The sequence below is a fragment of the Prionailurus viverrinus genome, chromosome A3 (genome assembly GCF_022837055.1).
Source record: "Prionailurus viverrinus isolate Anna chromosome A3, UM_Priviv_1.0, whole genome shotgun sequence".
NCBI classification, from domain to species: Eukaryota; Metazoa; Chordata; class Mammalia; order Carnivora; family Felidae; genus Prionailurus; species Prionailurus viverrinus.
This window is the reverse complement of record NC_062563.1, coordinates 11,141,820-11,163,007: the sequence shown is the minus strand read 5'-3', so window position 1 is coordinate 11,163,007 and position 21,188 is coordinate 11,141,820. Positions and strand designations below refer to the sequence as shown.

At 54.0% G+C, this 21,188-nt stretch overlaps 1 protein-coding gene across 4 annotated transcripts in view; it reads left to right on the top strand.

Annotated features, from left to right (window-relative positions):
* BCAS4 (breast carcinoma amplified sequence 4) overlaps positions 1-16,615 on the top strand; it is a 61,153-nt gene extending 44,538 nt beyond the window's left edge. For 2 of the 4 annotated variants that reach the window (XM_047853896.1, XM_047853892.1), the window contains one exon: positions 16,061-16,615. In XM_047853896.1, coding sequence (XP_047709852.1) covers positions 16,061-16,186 — 126 coding nt within the window. In that variant the 3' untranslated portion in view covers positions 16,187-16,615. The remainder of the gene's footprint in view (positions 1-16,060) is intronic. The other 2 variants (XM_047853894.1, XM_047853893.1) reach the window with 1 other exon arrangement.
* The last annotated feature ends 4,573 nt before the right edge of the window (positions 16,616-21,188 follow it).

The following is a 21,188-nucleotide window of genomic DNA, read 5'->3' as shown; positions in this document are numbered from 1 at the left end:
TGGCTCTGTTCACGGTCCGCTTTCTTCGCGGGAAAATAAAGCACGTCCCGTTAAGCAGTAAACTCATCCGGGTGCCTGTTCTGGCTGATACCGTTGCACCTAGTGATGCGGCCAGACCTAAAGTCAAGGCCAAAGTTCCCGTTACTTGGAGAGTCCTAATAATTAACCTGGAGCCTCAGGCAGAGGGGGTGATTCCGGCTTTCGAATGCAGTGAGGAGCCGGAGCAGGGAGGGAGCTTCTTCCAGGCTGGACATCGTTGAGCACCGGAGGGGAGGTGCCCGCTGGGACCTGGGTTGGGGATCTTGGCGCTGTGGCCCTGGCACCAGCTCTTCTCGTCCTGTGTCTGGAAGCTTCTTAGCTGGTGTGGACCAGGCTCCAGAGGCCTCGGGCGATACCCCAAGGAGTGTGTGTGGGGGAGAGTGGGGGGGAAAGGAGCGGCTCAGATGGCATCAGTCGCTGGTTCGAGAGAAGTGGGAGACCACGCCGGGGGCTGCTGCTGGGGCTGGCTGCCAGAGTATTTGTGCCTGGTGTGGCCTCCTGTAACTTGTCACTGGCCAGCAGGCGTCCACTGAGTATACTCTGAGCCAGCTGCCTCGGTCGATATAGGAGCCATGCCTTTTAGCGGCTGGAGGATGTCCCAGCACTTACAATTTTTGAGGCTCCTTGTTATTAAAAATCAAGCAGTGCCCAGAATTGGCTCCCACAACTGTGATTTAGTTTAAACGTTCGTGTTTTGAAACTGAAATGCATTTAATGCTAAAAATGCAAAGTTATGAAATTGTACGCTCGGGCTCTTTGTAAGCTACTGACGGTGTTTAAAAAGAATATGAATTCAGGGGGCCATAATAATAATGAAATTAGCCGCATTCAGTGAGCACTTGGTATTTTCTAAGCACTTTGCAGTTCTATGGGCATAACACCCCCTGAAGTAAGAAACTGTCGTTAGTCCTGTTCACCAGCTGAGACAACTGAGGCACAGAGAGGTTAAGTAACTTGGCTAAGATCACACAGCTAGGGAGGGGGGACCACTGCCGTCTGAGAGATGTAGGAATGGGCAGCTTCCTGTGCTAGATGGAGGGACCTGATTTCAGTGCTGGCAGCTCCACGTGGGGCTTCGGAGGGCATGTCACAGTGCAGATCCAAAGCCCTTTGTGACGACCCCCCCCACCCACCTCCACTCACACCCTCACTCCCCAGGCAGCATGAGCCACTTTGGAGGAAATGGGCAGATGGTAGGAAGCCCCTTAGGCTTGGCCCATAGGTCCCCCGGAGGCCCCAGAAAGTGAACTCGGCCTCCCACCCAAACTGTTTCTGTTTTCTTGAAAGCATGTTGGGGGGTGGCCAGCATGGTCAGCCTGAGAGGTATTCTCCCGGGCTTCTTTGCCTTGGGCTCTTCCTCCTGAAGACAGCCCCGCCCATCCCCCCTCTGTGCTGAGGCCCACCCTGGCCTCTTCCTCCCCCACATTCCCTGTAAGTCCTCCTTGGCTGCACCAGGACCCCAGTCCCTGGGCCGGGCTTAACTCCTTTGATGCCAAATCTCCATGGGCCTCCCCTCTGTTCTTTTGGTCATCCGTACATTCACGTATTTGTTCGTTCATTCAGCAAATACTTACCCACCGATACTTATCCACCGACCTGGATGAGCTGTTCGCTATTTTGTATCCTTGGAACCCATGGAGAACAGAAAATATTCCTGCCACCTGGCAGGTGACAGTCTAGTGTGCCCCGGGGGAGATGGAAAAGTGAAGAAGCACGGGGAGATGGGTGTCTGAGGGTAGGATGTGGTCAGGGAGGTGGCTGGTTTGCTGAAGGAGGTAGAAAGGGCATGTGCAGGGGTCCTGGGCGGCTGTGGGAGCAGTGAGACCTGAGTGGGCAGCCTGTTGGAAGTCGGAGGTGAAGGGGGTGGATGGAGCAGGTGTGGGGCCAGCGCTGGGACTCAGCTCTGGAGGGTTTGAGGTGGGATCTGGCCTGCGATGGTCCAGGGAGAGATGCTGTTGGCCTGGACCAGGGCGGGTCAGGGCGGAGCTGGGGAAACAGGGTCTATTCCTCGTGTGTGCACGGGGCGGGGTATTTAATTGAAATTTTTTGCAAAAATTGTAGATTTACACGCAGTTAAACAATAATATGGGGAGGGGGGTGCCCGAGTGATGCAGTTGGTTAAGTGTCCAACTTTGGCTCAGGTCGTGATCTCGCAGTTCATGGGTTCGAGCCCTGCATCGGGCTCTGTGCTGACAGCTCAGAGCCTGGAGCCTGCTTCAGATTCTGTGTTTCCTTCTCTCTCTGCCCCTTCCTCTCTCTTTCTCAAAAATAAATAAGCATTAGAAAGGAAGGAAGGGCATCGCTTCTCAGCCTTTTGGCTAAGATCAAGTGTAAAAAGGAAGGGAGAGAGGAAGGAAGGAAGGAAGGAAGGAAGGAAGGAAGGAAGGAAGGAAGGATGAATGAATACAGAGAAATCTCTTGGAAGCTTAGCCCCTTTTCCCCCAGTGGAAACATTTTGCAAAACTTAATATAATAATATCATGACCAGGTATTGACATTGATACAATCAGCTGGTCTTAGGGCTCCCATTTTGCTTGTCCTCATTTGCAGGTGTTTAGGTTCTAGACAGTTGTATAAATTCTACACGTTTATATTAGTTAGACTCCTGTCTCCACCACTAGGGTCCACACTGAACAGTTCCAATCTTGCCGGGATCTCACCCCTGCTCAGTCCCCAGCAGCTACCACTCTGCCCTCCGTTTCTAAAATGTTGCTATTTCAAAAATGTTCTAGAAATGGAACCCTACACCATGTAACCTTTCAGCATTGGCTCTTTTCAGCATTATTCTCTGTAGATACATCCAAGTCGCTGCGTGACTCAAGAGTTTGTCTGGATGTGTTTGCAGGGCAGAGGCCTAGTTGGAGATGCTAGTGTGGGGTTCGGGGCTGGAGGTGTCCAGCATGGAGCCAGAAGCTGAACGAGATCACCCCAGGAGACAGAGGGGATCTAGGTCGATGACCGAGCGCGAGTCGATTAAGCATCTTAGAGTACCGGGCGCAGGGATGTGGCCAGCCCATGGAGACAGATGATGTCCCTGCAGCTGGGGTGAGGCTGCCTTGGGGCTGGGTGTCTGCGGTGGGCGTGGAAGAAGCGGTTCACTCACCATCTCCCCCTTCCTCCCCTTTCTCTCTTTGCAGCCAGAGGGCTGGGCCCCTGTTGAGGGTTTAGACCAGGGTTTCCAGGGGTCGTGAATAAAATGGGAAAAGGGCAAAGCGCTGCCCCTAAGGTGAGATAGAGTCCCTTCAACAAAGACTGACCTGACTCCCGAGATGGCCTCCGTCCTTTGGGAAGAATATGATTTCTTTGACAAAGGGATGGGGCTGGCAGGTGGGGGCCCGGAGGGGGGGTTTCTTGTGTATCTGGTGCAGCAGCCTGGCTTGGGTTCGGAGAGGTCCTGAATGCACGGAACAGCTCGTGCACTCCTGTCACCATCCCCTCCCCTCCGGGTCCTTGTCCCCAAAGTGTCCCCACCCCTGCCACCGCCTTTCGGGGCGTGCCTCCCTTTTCTCTTGGCCCCCGTGCTTCCCTCTCCTTTCCTGTCTTACTCCCTCACTCTGTCCGTCTTCATTCTCTATCTCTGTTCTCCCTCTCACCCCATTCACCACACATTCCCCTCCTCCTTTTCATCTATTTCTGCTTTTTCTCAGTCCCCTCCCCCATCTTGTTTCCACATTGTCTCTTGCTCTCTCTCTCCCATTTGTGTGTGTCTGTCCCTCTTGTGTCTTTCCCTTTGTCTGCGTCTCCGACCCCGTCTCTCGTTACCTCCTGCTCTGTCCCATCCCTGCTGTCTTCATCTCGAGCTTTTCTTCTTTTTCTCGCTCTCAAGTATTATTTTTCCAGACCTTGGAGATCATCCATTGCCACCCTCAGGGGGCCCAGTGGATAAAATGTCTTAATCAGACCAGGACAGCGCGGGAGGCGAGCTCCCGTAAAAGGGCTTCCCAGGGCGAGTGACAGGGTGACATCAGTGTGGTGGCCGCAGCCCGGGCCACCCGCTGGAGGGGTTGGCGGGCCCAGACCAGAGCTCGGAGAGCACCTGCGTCTGAGGAAAGGGTGGATTGAGAGGAGACTCCCAAGGCTGCCTGGATGTCTGGGATGGGGGAGAATGGGCACAGGTGACAGTCTGGGCCTTGCCTCTGAAGCAGATTCCTTCAGCTGTCGGGAGGCGACTGCTCAGCCCTGGGGAGTCTTTCTCCAGCCCGGGCAGGGGTGGGGGGCAGGCATGTAGGCGGCTTCTTGGCACCTGCTGGTTCTGGACACGTCCAAACGGCTTGTGTATCTGACGGAGAACAGCTGCCCACACTGGGGACCCTGACAAAATGGTCAATTGAGGCTGTGTTTGCTTTCTGCTCCCCAGAGCTATAACCGGTGCTATTTTCAACATTCTTTTGTGGAGCCAACCACCTTCGAGGCCAGGCAATGGAACCTCCAAGGATTCTACTGCTAACCGGCATCAGAGTGAGAAATGTATAGCTCCCACATGACAGTAGCCAGCTGGGGAACCTGAGCCAGCTGTTGGTTCGGGCCACGGACACTCATCTGGAGGCGGACCACCCGCCAGTGGCTGGAATCCGGACACAACCGTGCCTCCTGTGGGTCGGTGGAGAATCTGTTTGACAAGGAGGTTGCTAAGCTGAGCAGACCCCTGGGAATAGGAAGCTGCTTTGATGCTCTGGGCTGGGGAAGGATCTTCCCTTCCTTGCTCTGTGCCAGGAGTGGGTCAGTCTTGGCTCCAGACAAATCCGTTGGCTGATGTCCCCCTCAGATCCTCCATTGCTCCTGCTGTGCCCTTTGCCCCACGATGTCCTCTCAGCCAGGAGTGCTGGCCTCACGCTGCCCACGAAGCCATCCACGAGTGACTTTTTTTTTTAACATTTATTTATTTATCTATTTATATCCAAGTTAGTTAACATCTAGGGCAATAATGATATCAGGAGTAGATTCCAGTGATTTCTCCCCTACATATAACACCCAGTGCTCACCCCAACAAGCGCCCTTCTTAGTGCCCCTGCCCCATTTAGCCCATCCCCCCACCCACAGCCCCCTCCAGCAACCCTCAGTTTGTTCTCTGTATTTAAGAGTCTCTTATGTTTGTCCCCCTCCTTGTTTTTCTTTTGCTTCCCTTCCCTTATTTTCATCTATTTTGTATCTTAAATTCCACATATGAGCGAAGTCCTAGATTTGTCTTTCTCTGACTAATTTCACTTAGCATAATACCCTCCAGTTCCATCCACGTAGTTGCAAATGGCCAGATTTCATTCCTTTTGATGGCCGAGTAATACTCCATTGTATATATATACCACATCTTCTTTATCCGTTCATCCATCGATGGACATCTGGGCTCTTTCCATTCTTTGGCTATTGTTGATCATGCTACTGTAAACATGGGGGTGCACGTGCCCCTTCAAAACAGCACACCTGTATCCCTTGGATAAATACCTAGTAGTGCAATTGCTGAGTCGTAGGTAGTTCCATTTTCAATTTTTTGCGGAACCTCCATACTGTTTTCCAGAGTGGCTGCACCAGTGTGCATTGCCACCAGCAGTGCAAAAGAGATCCTCTTTCTCCGCATCCTCGCCAACATCTGTTGTTGCCTGAGTTGTTCATGTTAGCCATTCTGACAGGTGTCAGGTGGTATCTCATTGTGGTTTTGATTTGTCTTTCCCTGATGATGAGTGATACTGAGCATTTTTTCATGTGTCAGTTGGCCATCTGGATGTCTTCTTTGGAGAAGCTTCTATTCATGTCTTTTTCCCATTTCTTCACTGGATTATTTGTTTTTTGGGTGTCGAGTTTGAGAAGTTCTTTAGAGATTTTGGATACTAACCCTTTATCTGATATGTCCTCTGCAAATATCTTCCATGAGTGACCTTTCTGAGGCATGGAGGCAACCGACCCTGGGAGCCCAGAGATCCTACAACATCTGCAGGCCCCCTTGTCAAAGCTTATTAAGAATTTCAGGCCAGCGATAGAGCATCAGACCAAGTGCGGGCCTGTGTGTCTATGTGGATGGCACACCCACGAGCCGGGCCCTGTCTGTCCCCTACAAGTGTCATGCCTTGAGTGAGGTCCTAAGCCTGCTGAGTCTCAGTTTCCACATCTGTGTAGCGGGATTTATAGTTACAGCCTCTGCACAGGATTGTCGTGAGCAGTAATTCAGGTAACATAAGGGTCAGTGGCTGTTATTATGACTGGTGATGTTGGTATTATTATTTAGTAGCTCTTCTCTGTGCTGTTCCCTCAGTGCTTTGCATATGCTGCCACGGATGTGCTTTATTTTATTTATTTATTTATTTATTTATTTATTTATTTAAACGTTTTTAATGTTCATTTATTTTTGAGAGAGTTGTGCATGCATGTGAGCAGGGGAGGGGCAGAAGGACAGGGAGACACAGAATGTGAGTGGGGGAGGGGCAGAGATTGGGACACAGAATCCGAAGCAGGCTCCAGGCTCCAAGCTGTCAGCAGAGAGCCTGACGCGGGGCTCAAACTCACGGACCTTGAGATCACGACCTGAGCCGAAGTCGGATGCTCAACTGACTGAGCCACCCAGGAGCCCCTAGCTTTCCATTTTTTTAAACAAGAAGCTTGAAATCCATCTTTTAAAGAGAAGAGGCATTTCATTCAAAAACTTGAGAACACAACCAGACCAAAGGAGCAAGAGACAGCAAGAGGCCAAGCGGGATGCACCTGTGGGTCTGGGTTGGGCCCATTGGTGACCTTAGTGGCAGGGCCTGAAGACAGTGGTGAAGAGTCTCATTTTAATTCTCACCATCACAAGGTACTTACTGGAGGATCAAATTTCTTTTTTTTTTTTAATGTATTCTTTATTTTTTAATTTTTATTTGTTTATTTTGAGAGAGAGAGAGAGAGGGCACAAGCTGGGGAGGGGCAGGGAGAGAGGGAGAATCCCAAGCAGCACGGAGCCCGACGTGGGTCTCGATCTCAGGAACCGTGAGATCATGACCTGAGCCAAAATCGAGGGCCAGATGCTTAACCGACTGAGCCACCCAGGCTCCCCGGATCGGATTTGTTTCTTAAGACAATCCCTCAGGCTGCTGTGCGGAGAATGGGTTAAGGGCCAGAGCGGCCCCTGAGAGGTGGCACAGACAGGACACCGGTGGTGATGGGGAGAGGGGTTTGGGAGGAATTAGCAGAAGGGATTGAGGACCCGTGGGATGTGGGCGTCCAGGCTGGGCAGTGGGTGGGCCCCATAGTGAGTCTCGCGACCGCTGAAAGCCTCAGTTTCCTTCTCCGTGCAAGGGCCTTCTGACACCCACGTGGAGCAGGTGCTCAGTTAACAACACGCGTGTAAGTAGATGGTCATCGGACAATTCTGTCAGTGGCTGTGTGATGATGAGCGGCGAAGGCCAAGTGACTCGGTGTCGAAACAGGACGACTCTGGTGCAAACCATGAAGTGGAGGGGGAGCCGGGGCTCCAGGAAGAGGGGCTCCGAGAGTGGAGCGGCCGGAGGGAGGAGGGGCCAAGCAGGCAACAGCGGAGCCCTGGCCACGGGGAGAGAGAGATCAGACTCTGGGTCAGGGGCTGGGCACCCCCGCCTCCCGCCCTGTTTGGTCTAGTTCTGGAGGAGGCCGTGACATGACTCCTCCCGCCGGCTGTCCTGTCTCCCCTCCCAGAGTGTGTGTGAGTTTGGATTTAGGAGCCGGTATCTTGGCAGAACGTCTAGGGGCTCCTCCTCTGCTAGTTTCCATGTTAACGCTTTTCCTCCAGCTAAAAGCAGAATCCACAGGGGAGCCACGAACCTTCTAGAGCCGCTGCCCAGGGTCAGCATCACCTATAGCGAGATTTCACCAGCTGGTCCCTCCTTCGAGGGCCTTCTGGGCGGGGGCTGCGTGCCGCGGGAGCCTCCAGCCCTGTTCCTCTGCCATCAGAGCCTCAGCAGCCCCCTCCTGCCACCGGCCGCTCTGGGTCACTGGGCTGGCAGGGGTTGGGGCTGGTGGCCCAGCTGGGTGGGAGGGCTCTGCCGTCTTGCAGGCATTGTGAGCCTGGCCAGTCCAGCGCTGCAGACGGGATTGGACACGCAGGGGCTGCTTGCAGAGAAGTGGGTGGAGCTCTGCTCACAGCTGTCAGAGCCTTCTGGAAGACTGGGGGCCCTGGAGCAAACACGGAACATTGCAGGCAGAGTAGCCAGGCGTGGCCTGACGTACAGAAGGCCCCAGGCCGGGACGGAGGAGGGAGGCTGGGACCAAGGGGAACGGTTCTGTGGGCTGGCTGTGGCAGGGGGCAGTGCCCACAGCCCAGGAGAGCCTGCTCTGATTCCCAGCTTGGCCTTTCACCGTCTGTGTGACCCTGGATGTGTGACCTACCTTCTCTCCAAGTCTGCTCTTTGCTCCACAGGATGGGCACCGTCACAGTGCCGGCCTCATGGGCTTCCGCGAGCTCCCAGGGAGACGGTGGGAAGGGCAGCGGGCGCTGGCGGTCCCCAGCCCGTGGGGCCCAGAGCAAGGGACTGGAAGTGACACCTTCTCCATCCAGGTCCTCGACAGCCCTGTGTCTCAGTGATGTGCCGTGAGCTTGGAGCCACTGCCGGCTCAGATGCCCCCCAGGGCTCGGCAGGTCCTGCGGACCAGTGAGTCAGGCCGGGTGGGGGCGATGGCGAACTGGACAGCACATGCCCTGTCTGCAGGGGCCAGCTCACGGCACCCCACAGGAATGCGCGCTCAGAGTGGCCAGATCGCTCCCTTCAAGAGAAATAGGAACTCAGTATTTATTTGAAACATCCCAGCTCTTCCCTGTTGGCAGCTAACTCGTTTTCAAATTCGCACGAGCCAAACTGGCCGTGACTGCGGGCCAGATGCTAAGCAAAGGCCACCAGTTTGCGATCTCCAAGTACGTTGAAGTCGGGGGCGTGGGGGCGGTTCCTGAAGTTGCTAAGGTTGGGAAGCAGGTGATAAAGGGACCTCCTGAGTCCTGCACTCAGAGCTCACCCCCCAGCCCCACTCAGTCCCGGGACTTTCTGTTGTCCTGGCTCCGTGCCGGGGCTGGGGGGTCCTGGATTCAAATCCGTCTCTGCCAGTTCCCAGCTGAATATTTGGGCAAGTACCTCTCTGGCCCTCAGTTTCCTCTTCTGCAAAATGGAATTAGGGATACCTGCCTCTGTCGGCAGCTGCGAGAACAGATAGGCTGTGCATCCATAGGGCCCATCATGGGCTGGGTGCCCAGAAAGTGCTCAACACCAGGTCGCTGTGGTTGTGGAGAGGCCGGGGGCTTGGTCTGTGCAGATAGGGCTGTTTCTTCTGTCCGTTGCTTCCCCCCAGCCCCCAAATACGTTCTATAATTTTATTTTATTTATTTTTATTTTTTTTTCAACGTTTATTTATTTTTTGGGACAGAGCGAGACAGAGCAGGAACGGGGGAGGGGCAGAGAGAGAGGGAGACACAGAATCGGAAACAGGCTCCAGGCTCCGAGCCATCAGCCCAGAGCCCGACGCGGGGCTCGAACTCACGGACCGCGAGATCGTGACCTGGCTGAAGTCGGACGCTTAACCGACTGCGCCACCCAGACGCCCCTATAATTTTAGAATTAGAGACAGGTTTCTGTGATAACACAGAGAGTTCCCATGTACCCCTCACCCGGTTTCCCTCATTGTTAATATCTTATTTTACTGTGGTGCAGTCACAGTCAGGAGACCGACGTCAATGGATTGCTTGCTAATAACTAAGCTGCACGGTTTATTCAGACTCTGCTAGTTTTTCCCTGGTGTCCTTTTCTGTCCCAGGATGGCATCCGAGACACAAACCGTACTCTATTTAGTCACCTTGCCTCCTCAGCTGCCTCTGGTCTATGACACCTTCTCCGACTTTCCTTGTTTTTGAGGACCTTGACAGTTTTGAGGAATATGGGTTAAGTATTTTGCACAATATCCCTCTGTTAGGGCTGATCTGATGTTTTTCTTGTGGTTCGATTGGGCTTACGGGTTTGGGGAGGAAGACCACAGAGGTGAGGTGACTTCGCGTCACATCCAGGGCACATGCTGTCCACAAGATGTATCGCTGATGGTGTTGACCTTGACCCCCGGACTGAGTGGTGTTTGCCAGGTTTTTCCTGAGCAGTTATTTTTCCTCCTTTTCATATTCTGCTCTTTGAAAGCAAATGGCTGAGTGCAGCCCCATCCAGGGGAGGGCCAGCTAAGCCCGAGCTCCCGGAGGGGGGCAGTACATGCAGAAGCCAATGGGAAATCTTTGATGTCATTTGGAACTAGTTTGAGATTCGTATCTCTCCTCTGTCTGTTTGTCTTTACGTCTAGCAGTTTTCACTTTTTTTTTTCTTTTTTGAGATCACTGTGTTTCATTGTCTGAACAACTTGGGTTGAGTCTTGTTTCCGCCCATTTAACTATCTGCTTGGCCTTGAGTGACTCACTGTCAAAGGGGGTGATGATGAGAATAAGGCAGCCTGTGTCAGGCTGCGTTCGGAAGCCTGACCAAAGTGGTTTAACCAAATAGGGTTTGTGTTTTGTGACACAAAACACATGACAAGTGGTCTTCATGTGACAAGAAGCCCTGAGTGGCCAGTGGAGCTGATGGGGCTTCTCAGGGAGGCTCCTGGGGACCCAGGCTTTTCCTGGCTGCTGGTCTGACATCCTTAGCCTGTGTCTCTTATCCTCATGGTCCCAAGGTGGTTGCAGCACCTCCAGCATCACTGCTGTGCTCCAAACAGGACTCCGTGAAATCGATAGCATCATCCCCATTTTACAGAGAGGAAAGGGAGGCTCAAAAGGAGAAAGCCCTACTTAAAGAGGCCGTGAGGGTCACAGACAATGAGTGTAGCCTGGGCACAGTAGGTGCAGTGATTGTTTTCTCAGTGGGAGGTACCTCTCCCAAGGCCCTCAAGCTGGGAGGGCCTGGTGACCTGGGGGGAGGAGTGTGGGCCTCTGGGCACCTGAGCTCCTGTGCAAGGTCAACCTGGGGCCTCAGCCCCCCAGGGGTTGACCAGGCTCTGGGGCTGACCCTGTGTTCCTCAGAACCCAGCCCCTGAGTGGGGATGCCATGTGGCCTGCTGCTTCTGGTGGGGTGGGGGGTAGGGGTGTGGGGATGCTGGGTGGGGTAGGACAGGCTGGAGCTGCAGTGATGGCCCAAGAACAGCCAACCAAATAGCACAGAGTTCTGGGACAGTCGGCAAGGTGGGCCTGCCCCTGAGTCCTACAGCCCGTGTGGTGACTCAGTGCCCATTGAATGGGAGCTACAGGGAAGGATTTGTTGTCCTGATCTATTGATTCAGGGGCAAACCATGGCTGGGGGTCCAAATCTGGCCTGCCTCCATTTTTGTAAATAAAGTTTTATTGGCACACAACCATGCTGTTAGTTTACATATTATCTGTGGCTGCTGTTGGGCTACAAGGGCGGAGTTGAGTAGTTGCCATAGCGACCATGTGGCTTGCAAAGCCTAAAGTATTTTCTGTCTGGCCCTTCACAGAACAAGTTTGCAGACCCTGGCCTGAACAGAAAGCAGACCAGGGTTAGGAATGTGCATTTAGGGCTTCCCAAGAGGGAGATACAAGGCGGGCCAGGACTTCCAAGGGGCTGTGGGGATTTCTGGAAACAAGTGGGCTGGTGGTAGAGGACGAGCTAAGGCCCTGGGGTGGGTGAGCTTAGCTTTAGAAGACAGTGATCTGCCCTGAACCCAGTGCTGCAGCAGCCATTTGGCAGGGGGGTGGGGGGGGGGTGGGCTTGTCAGAAAAGAAGCTTTCCAGGGTGGCCATCTTTGGGGTTTCTGCCGGAAGCGGCAGGATATAGAAATGGTGAAGTGGCCACGAGCGATCTGGGGCCCCGGGAGAGTGTACCCCCTGTTCCTCAGCTCCGCCACCCAGAGCCACGAGGAGCTGTGGGCCCAGTGCTGCCAGATCATCTGATTTTCCGAGAGAAGCTGGCAGTCTGGTTTTCATGAGAAATCTCCTGATTTGTTACATGTTTGCAATTAATTCCTTTTTTTTTTTTTTTTTTTTAAATCATGAAGCAGACCAAGCACATATCCGTCTGGTGTGTGGGCTCCAGGTTTGAGAACTCGGGTGTCCGGGGTGGAAGTGAGGATTCTGGAATGTGGGTAGACTGGGGAGAGCAGGCCAGGCCCAGCGCCTTAAGCCAGCAGGCTGGAGCACTGAGCTCCCGCTGGGGGCATGGGGGGGGGGGGACCAGGGAGGGAGACTCAGAGGGGGCGGGGCAGAGTCTTGGAGCTGCAGTGTCAGATTTCCGCATCTCCCAACCTATCCCAGGCTGGTGGAACATTCCTGCCGGGCGGGGGGGGGGGGGGGGGGGGGGGGGGGGGGGGGGGCGGCTGGGGAGCCAGGAGGTGGACACTCCTCTTTGCTCACCTGGAAGCCCCCGGAGGGGAGTCTTATTACCAGCTGTAGAGGGAGGGGTGGGAGGTGGAGGTCTCTGAGGTCCCCTCCGAGGACTGAGATTCTCAAGGGTTTGGGTTTGCTGCTCTGTCCCCAAAGACTTGGGTCCTGTCTGATGATGGGCAAAGGCTGGGCTTAGAACTAGACAGGCCTGGTTGGACTCCAGCTCCCTGGTCCCCTGGCTCCTGCCACTTCTGGGACATGGGGATGACCCCCGTTTTGCAGGTTGCCATGGGAATCCGCATGTTGTGATTCCCAGTTGTGACCCCAGTTGTGAGGGGCTGGCCTTCTGTGGCGTCCTGACATGTCTGTGATTGGGGGCCTGGCCTCTAGGATGTGGTCTCTTCCTCCTGGCAGCAGCTGGGGCGTCCGGCTGGTTTCAGCCTCACACTCCAGCCCTTACCTGCTGATTCAAGCCGCTGGCTCCCCTGGGGGTTCCTGGTTTCAGGACACCTGGTTGCAAGTGACAACAACCCAGGTCATCTTGGCTTAAACAAAAAAGAGGCTTCCGCGGCCCATGGACGGGAAATGTCCCAGGGAAACTGTAGCCTCAGGCAGTAACGGATTCAGGTGCCCGAATGATATCGTCAGGACCTTGTCCCAGCTCTGCTTCCCCTGGTGGCTTCAATCCCGTGCAGGTCCTGCGCTGTGGTGGCAGCGGTGGCCCTCAGGCTCACAGCCATCCACTCTGGAACTTGGGGGCCGGGAAGCAGGGAGAGTGTCCTTGTCTCAGCAGTGAAGGTCTCAAGGCTGCCGGCCGCCGGCCACAGGCTCAGCCCTCCACCAGTCACAGCTGGGGTGGGTCAGGCCTCCACCCAGCCCCCACTGGAGCCGTAGGGTGGGCACGGGCACAAGTGACCGGCAAGAAGATCGAGACTGGGCGGTGGAGATTAGAGGGCCCGTGCCCGTTCCATGCCCCCCCTACTCTCCAAGAGTTGTGCCCTGAGCCACAGGCCCCCTGGGCTCATCATAGGCCGTCCCTGTGACTTCAGGCTCAGTTCTCCAACCAGCTATGAGTCACCGTCCCACACTTGCCCACGTGCTCCAAGATGTTGGCAGGGGTTTGGTCCAGGGCTGCTGGGAGGCTCTTGTGATGACTTCTCCTTGATCCTGTCTTAATTATATTGATTTTCTCCCTTTTTTGGAAGTCTGTCTCCTTGAAGGAGGAGACAGAAGCCCCATCTCTCACAGGGATGCTTTACCCATTCAGAAACCCCCCCCCCCCCGCCTTGAATGGTAGGACTATTTCAAAAAGAATAGGGGGTCAGGATGAGGCCACATGACTGGGTCAGGACACTGGCTCCGGCTCGCCCAGTGACCCCTCATGGGTCCCTTCCCTTGCCTGCGACCAGGGGGTCAGGAGAAGGGACCTATCTCTTCATGATCACAAAATGCTCTTTGGCCCCCATGCGTCAGGTGAGGGAGCGGGTCTTTGAGCTGTCATTGTTCGCCCACTTTCTAGATACTACGATGGCCAGCGCTCAGAGGAAATGGGGTGAAGAGATTCTAAGCCTCTGGGCTATCCCCAGACTGCATCCCCCAGGCTGCGAGACGTATCTTGGGGTTCGTTTCCCAGTTGTGCTCTGGTCACGGAGCTATTAGAGGACTTGCTTCCCATTCAGGGGGGCAGGGGACGGCCCAGGAAGGAGCTAGAGAAAGGAGGCAGGGGATAGGCCTGGGCCCCAAGTACCCCCAAGTAGGCTGAGCCAAGAATGGCGACCCGGGGCTGCCGGACAGAATGTTCTGTCGCCCTTCTGTGGGGCTGGCCCCTGGCCAAGGTGAACTGCGTTTTCCAGGTATGGTGGCCCAGGGAGGGAGCTAGTCCTTACACCCCGAGCACATTCCATCTTATTGGAAATACTTTGATGGTTTCCTTCTGCAGAGAAAGAGGGTTCGGTGTGGGGGGACGTTCAGGGCTTTGGGGCTTCGACGTGAGAATCTGTCCACTTCCGCCCTAAGCCTGACTGCTCACCTTTAGGGGACACTGGCCACAGCCCCCTCCCTGGTCCTCTCTTTCCCCTCATTTCTGCTCTTTCTAAAACACATACCGAACTCCACACACACATTCCCGGTTAGTGACTTAAATGGCTCCCTGGTCTCTTGGGATGAAGTTCTTGGCATGGCTTCCAAGAGCCCATGTGGTCTGGCCTTGCTTTATAGCCTCATTGCTGTCCACACCCCGACCTGGCCCCATTCCGGACTGAGCCCCTGGAGTCCCCAGGTCTGCCCCCCGCCTCCTGCCACAGCGTGTGACATGCTCTCGTCTCAGCCTGGAGGCCCCATCCTGGAAGCAGGGAGTTTCAAGCCTCCGGAAACCTCCCCGACCCCCCAGGAGGAGTTGGGCCACCTCTGGGTTCTACAGGTGCCCGTGCCGTCCCACCATGAGCCGTCACGCGGCGGTGGTGTTCCGTGGGTTCCTTTGTCTCTCCCGTCAGTGAGCCCGGGATGTGGGCAGAAGGGGCCTGGCTGGTGCGGGTGCTCGGGACGTGGTGGTGGAGTCGGGCGGACGCCTGGAGGACGTGGGACCCCCTTGATCCTTGGTTTCCCCGTCTCCACGATGGGGATGGCGGTCAGGGCGTCACTGTGGGGAACAAGTGTGCGGGGAGGCCGAGTGTGCACCAGCGTGGTGCGGGGCACACGCAGGCGTTGGGCTTTGGGAGGGCTGTGGCTGGCGGGGAGCCAGAGCCCCCCCCCCGCTGCCCCCGCCCCTGCACCTGCAGACCCGCCCGAGCTGGGTCTCAGCTTGGGGTCCAGGAGACCGGACGGTCCAGGGAGGTGTGGGGGGAAACCGGGAGAGTGGGCGCTCCTCCCTCTGCGCCCCCGAGCCCCATGCACCTGCCCGTCTGCCAGCGGAGCCCGGCCCCCCTCCTCCTGAGGGCTCAGAGGCCTCGTCATAGAATCAGCCCCGCCTCTGCAGGAGAGTCCTCTGGGGGCTTGGAAATACCCCCGTGCTAGGCCACGCCCCAAACCAGTGTCATCAGACTCAGGGTGGGGGGCCCCCCAGGCAGAAGTTCTCCCGGGGGGTTCCAGCCACGTGGGGGGTGCGGCCACGTTGGAGAAGCGCTGTTTGACCCGGTCCTCGGTGAAACTGGGGTTTCACCCTGAGAACGGGTCTCACCAACCAGAGCTTGGGGAGGGCTGCTTCACGGAAAATCTCTTCTCCCCTCCCTTCTCAACAAAAATCCACACCAGAAATAAGCGAGCCCTTCTTAAAATGGTTTTTTTTTTTTTTTTTTTTTTTTTAAAGTAACACATTCATATGGCACCAGCTTGAGGCGGCACAGATGGGGACCCGGTGCAGGAATGCGCAGCCTGCCCCCCAGTCGCCCAGCAGCAGGCCCTGGGCTGGGCTGGGCTGGGCTGGGGCGGGTGGGAAGGGGGGGTGCACCGAGCTCCTGTGCACACACGTGTGGAGGGACCCCCGCCTCACACCAGGGACACCTGCTTTCTCGGTCACTCTCCGTCACAACCTGGCCCTGCCTGTCTGTGTCCGTGGGGGCCGGCGTTGGCTCTCACGGGCAGTGTCCCCCAAACATCCCGGAGTCTTTGTCCCCCGGGCCACGTCCCCTGCAGGATGCGTCCGGTCCCACAACTGGACCTCTCCGGTCACAGAACAAGTGCGCTGAAATGGCTCACGGGGCACCCCGCTTTCTGTCGTTCCAGAAGTCGTCCACGCCGGCACCCCTGCCCTTCGAGCTGCCCGCGCTGTACCGGACGGAGGACTACTTCCCCGGGGACGCGGGGGACGCGCCCAGGACCCCCAGTCGCCGCCGCCACAGGCGCGTGTGAGCTCTGCTGTCGGGGTCGTCGGAAAGCGACAGTGCGTGCGTGCAGCGGCTCGGGTTTTCTGGTCTTCTCGCTGTGCATTTGTGTTTTTCAGTTTCCTCTCTCGCTTCACGTGAAACGGCGGGGTTCGGAGAAGCATCTGGAGCCCCCACGCGTGCCGCGCGGAGCCGGCCGGCGGTTCCCACCCGGGTCGGGCCTGCATGGTGTCCTGGGACGGGGCGCGTGGGTCTCGGGAGCTTCAGGGCTCCGGGACCGGGGACTCGATCTCCCTGTCGGTCTGTGCCCGGCTTTGCGTGGGCATCATGGGGTGGGGGTGGGAGGGTGCTCCTTCACCAGGGTGCGTGGCTCCAGGTCTGTCTGGGGTGGGTAGTTTGGCTGCCAAGCCCCGTGCCCACGGGCCTGTGAATCATCTCAATAAAGGTGTCAAGAGCTCATGTGTGGTCTGGGTGCAAATGTCCTCTGGAAGGGAGCACCTGCCCCCTAGGCCAGCCTGCTCCTCAGGGAGCCCTGCCTGAGGGGAGGGGGCGGCGGTGGTCATCAGAGTCCCAGTAAGAGTGAAGAGGTCACGGGGCGCCTGGGTGGCTCAGTCGGTGAAGCGTGGGACTCTTGATTTTGGCTCAGGTCATGATCTCACTGTTGGAGTTCAAGCCCTGCACAGGGCTCTGTGCTGAGAATGGGAGCCTGCTTGGGGATTCTCTGTCTCCCTTTCTCTCTGCTCCTACCCCACTTTCTCTCTCTCTCTCTCTCTCTCTCTCTCTCTCTCTCTCTCTCTCAAAATAAGTAAACTTAAAAAACAATTTTTTTTAATTAAAAAAAAAATGGGTGGGGCTCCTGGGTGGCTCAGTCAGTTAAGCATCGGAATCTTGGTTTCAGCTCAGGTCATGATCTCGGGTTCGTGAGACTGAGCCCCACATCGGGCTCTTTGCTGATCGAGGAGTCTGCTTGGGATTCTGTCTCTCCCTCTCTCTGCCTATCCCCTGCTCGTGCTTGCTTTCTCTCTCTCTCCTAAAATAAATAAACTTAAAGAAAAAAAAAAAAGAATGCAGAGGTCAATAGGATTTCCAGGGATCTTCAAAGGTAGATTTCATGCAACTGAATTTCCTGCTCTTGTCCTGAAATTCCCGATTTCTCAGTTTGGTGATGGGTAATTCTGGTTTTTCTGGAATTCCTCCCAGGGCCAAGAAGACACACACACTCGCCCAGCGGAACGGCAGACCCGCATTAGAATTTCAAGGAAATCTAACCTAACGAATCAGGAGACAGAGCAGTAGAAAAGCAAGGGGAGTGCTGCATCTTGACAATTTTAGGACAATTTCTTGGAATTAAAGCTGTAGGCAGACATCTTATTTCAAGAAGAGCCAGCGTTTTCCTTTCGTTTTCTTCTTCTTCTTTTTTTTTAATGTTTATTTGTTTTCGAGAGAGACAGAGAGCCTGAGCAGGGGTGGGGTTAGAGAGAGGGAGACAGAGGATCAGTAGCAGGCTCTGTGCTGACAGCAGACGGCCGGATGTGGGGCTCGAACTCATGAACCCTGACCTGAACTGAAGTCAGATGTTCAACTGACTAGGCTGCCCAGGTGCCCCGAGAAAAGCCAGTATTTTTCCGTAGAGTGTATCTATATATCTATATATCTATATCTATATATCTATCTATATGTATATATCACTTATATAGAGAGAGATTTTTTTTTTTTAGTAAAAACTTGTATACATTGTTTTAAATTACTGAGGTATAGTTTGTATACAGAAAAATTCACCTAGGTGTAAGGTTCACTGAATTTTCACAAACCCCACCTGGGGCTAACAGCATCCTGACATCTGTCAACGGAGACAGGTGTTGCTGGTGTCTGCACTTCCTGTAGCCGGAGGATGGGTGGATGGTGTGCATGTGGTGTCGTCTCTGTGTCCGGCTTCCCTGGCTGGTACGTAGCTGCAGACTGGTCGTTCTCGTGGCTGTGCTGTATTGATCGGGACTGGTTTTAATGAAGGAGGCTCAGATACTCACTGTGCACCACTGTGTCTGCTCAGGGAAAGCATAGATTCAATGGAAAGTTAATTTTTCAGGCAAGAGGTGAGGACACCAATTTCCAGAAGGCCGAGTACTTGACTGCTGGAGCCGCCTAGGCTGCTTTCTCTTCAGAGCCTGGCGCAGGGGCCAGGGAGAGGTGAAAGGGAATGCCATGTGACCAAGCCGCAGCAGCCTGAGTGTCCTAAAATAGAGACCCACAGGGCTGTGGCCAAGAGCTTATAGGCTCTGAGGTCAGCCTGCCTGGGTGGCACCATCATCTCCTGCACGCTTCAGCTGTGTGGCCCTGGGTTAGTTGCTTACCCTCTCTGAGCCGAGCTTTGTCCTCCGCAAGAATGCAGAGAAGGACGGCACCTGCCCATCGGGTGTTCGTGAGGGTGAAAAGAGGTGACCCGTGTGAGCGCTTGACTCAGGGCTGGCCGCGAGCACCGCAATGGGTGACATTGTTGTGGTGATTGGCGCTGTGGGGAAAGGGCTGACTGTGTGCTCTTTCTCCGTTGATCACTGGCATCCAAGAGCATCAACAGCGAGTGCCTTAGGGACCGCCCTTGAATTTCAGAGTAAGAACAGGCTGTGGAAGAGTTGGCAAGGCCAACTAGCCCTCTCTGCGTTTTGCTGTCCTGGGCTTCTTTTAGGGACACCCCCCTTTCCCCCGAGTCAGCGAGGAAGGGAGAGGTTGCATGAGAACATGTGTGGAGAAAGCTGACTAATGAACTAGGATTGGCCATTCCGAGTTTTCTGGGAGTTGCAGTGCTAAATGGAGCTTTTAGGGACACTTGGGGACACCTGGGGGGGGTGGGGGAGGGAAGGCCAGGACACAGAGCCTGCCGGCAATTCTGACCTCAGTCCTTTGAGCTGCTGGTATTCTGGAGGCACCGTCCTTGGGAGAGGTGACCTGATGTCCTGTCACGTAAAGGAAAGCCTTGACTACTGGCTCGAGGAGGCCCCACAGCCCTTGCCGGGGTCATTTTGCAGCCAGGGAAGAGGTTCTGTTGTGGGGTGCCAGTATAAAGGGCATTGCAAGTTTTCATTAAGAGCGAGGCTCTTTGGTCAGTCACCTCCCTGCTTTCCCAGCAGACGTGAACTTCATGTCTGTCAAAGCAAGAGGTTCCAAGAAGGTGGCTCACAGGTTGGCAGAAATGTGTGGTTTGCCCTGAACTGTTTAAAAATGTTTTCATGTTGAGACAACTGGGTAACCATCTGGAAAAAATAAAGTGAGTTCCATACCTCACTCTGTACACCAGGAACATTTCCAAAATTCCAAACGGATTAAGGATGAGTTAGATGTATAAAATGAATTTATACGAGGAGGCAGAAACATTGGAGAATCATTCGAAATCCAGAAGCCTTAAAACCAGAGTGAAATCCTCTGCATGGCAAAAACAAATAAAACATTCAACCAAAAAAAATCCATACAGTATGATAAATCCTAAGCAAATTTGAAAGACGAGTGACCAAAAAGACAAATGACAAATTGGGGAAGTAATATGTGCAGCACGTATTATAAAGGGATAGTCTCCCTAATATTCAGCAGCTCCTACAAATAAATAAGAGAAAAAGTAGAAAAGTGAGCAAAGGATATGAACAGGCATTTCACAGAAAAGAAAATGTAGGAGACATTTTAATCCTATGAAGAGATACTCGATCTGTACCAGTAAGTATGAAAGAATATTGAAATTCCTCAGTTTTCACGATTTCAGGCTGGCAAACACGGAAGTTTTTGATGACGCTTAGTGAAATTTTGAAGAAAGAAGCGTTCTCATGCATTGGCAGTGAGACACCGTTCTGGTGGAGGTCTCTGGACGGTCCCTGTCCGAATGACAAGTGTAGACGCCCTTGAACCTGGTAACTTCACCTCTAGGGATCTCACCTCCCGATATACACACACACAGGAGAGAAATGATAAATGCGAAAGGCTCTTCTCCACATGTGGAAATAACACGAGATTGGAAGGAACCTAAGTGTCCATCAAATGGGATGGGTTCAGTTCTGGTACATATATACACACTCAGACGGCTGGAATCCCATGAAATTGTAGAAAAGGATGAGTTCTTTTTTTTTTTTTTTAATTATTAAGTGTTTATTTATTTTTGATAGAGACAGAGTGTGAGCAGGGGAGGGGCAGAGAGAGATGGAGACACAGAATCTGAAGCCGGCTCCAGGCTCCGAGCTGTCAGCACACAGCCTGACGTGGGGCTCCAACTCACAAATCGCGAGATCATGACCTGAGTTGAAATCAGATGCTTAACCGACTGAGCCACCCAGGTGCCCCCAAAACGGATGAGTTCTTTATGAGGAGCGTCAGACTCTTGATTTTGGTTCAGGTCGTAATCCCAGGGTCGTGGGATTGAGCCCCAAATCATGCTCCAGGATATGAGTGTCGAGCCTACTGAAGACTCACCTCTCTGTCTTTCTCAAAATAAATAAACTTAAAGAGGAGTTCTTTGTGAGTTGGTTTGAAAACGTCACCAAGATACGAAAGCCAAGGTACAGGAGAATGTGTGTGATATGCTTCCATCTGTGTGAGAAAGGCATTAACATTCTTTGGAAGGATAAACAAAAATTTGAGAACCACGAATATGTTTTGGGTGAGAAGTAGACTTTTCCCGTTTCAGTTTTTTTCTATACTTTTTTGGTGCTTACCTATTCAAAACATTTCACTAAAATCAGTCGCCAGCAATGGAAACTGAGGACAGCTGGATTTCCAGCTTCTCTTAAAAAACTGGAATATCTAGCGGCACCTGGGTGGCTCAGTCGGTTAAGCGTCCCACTGAGCCGGTGTCGGCTCAGGTCATGATCTCAGGGTTTTGTGAGTTCGAGCCCTGCATCGGACTCCATGCTGACAGTGCAGAATCTGCTTGGGATTCTGTCTCCCTCGCTCTCTGCCCCTCCCCCACTCACTGTCTCTCAAATTAAAAAATAAAAAATAAAAAAACCCTGGAATGTCTGGCAATTCCGGGCTCACACTGTTGCTGGAAACAA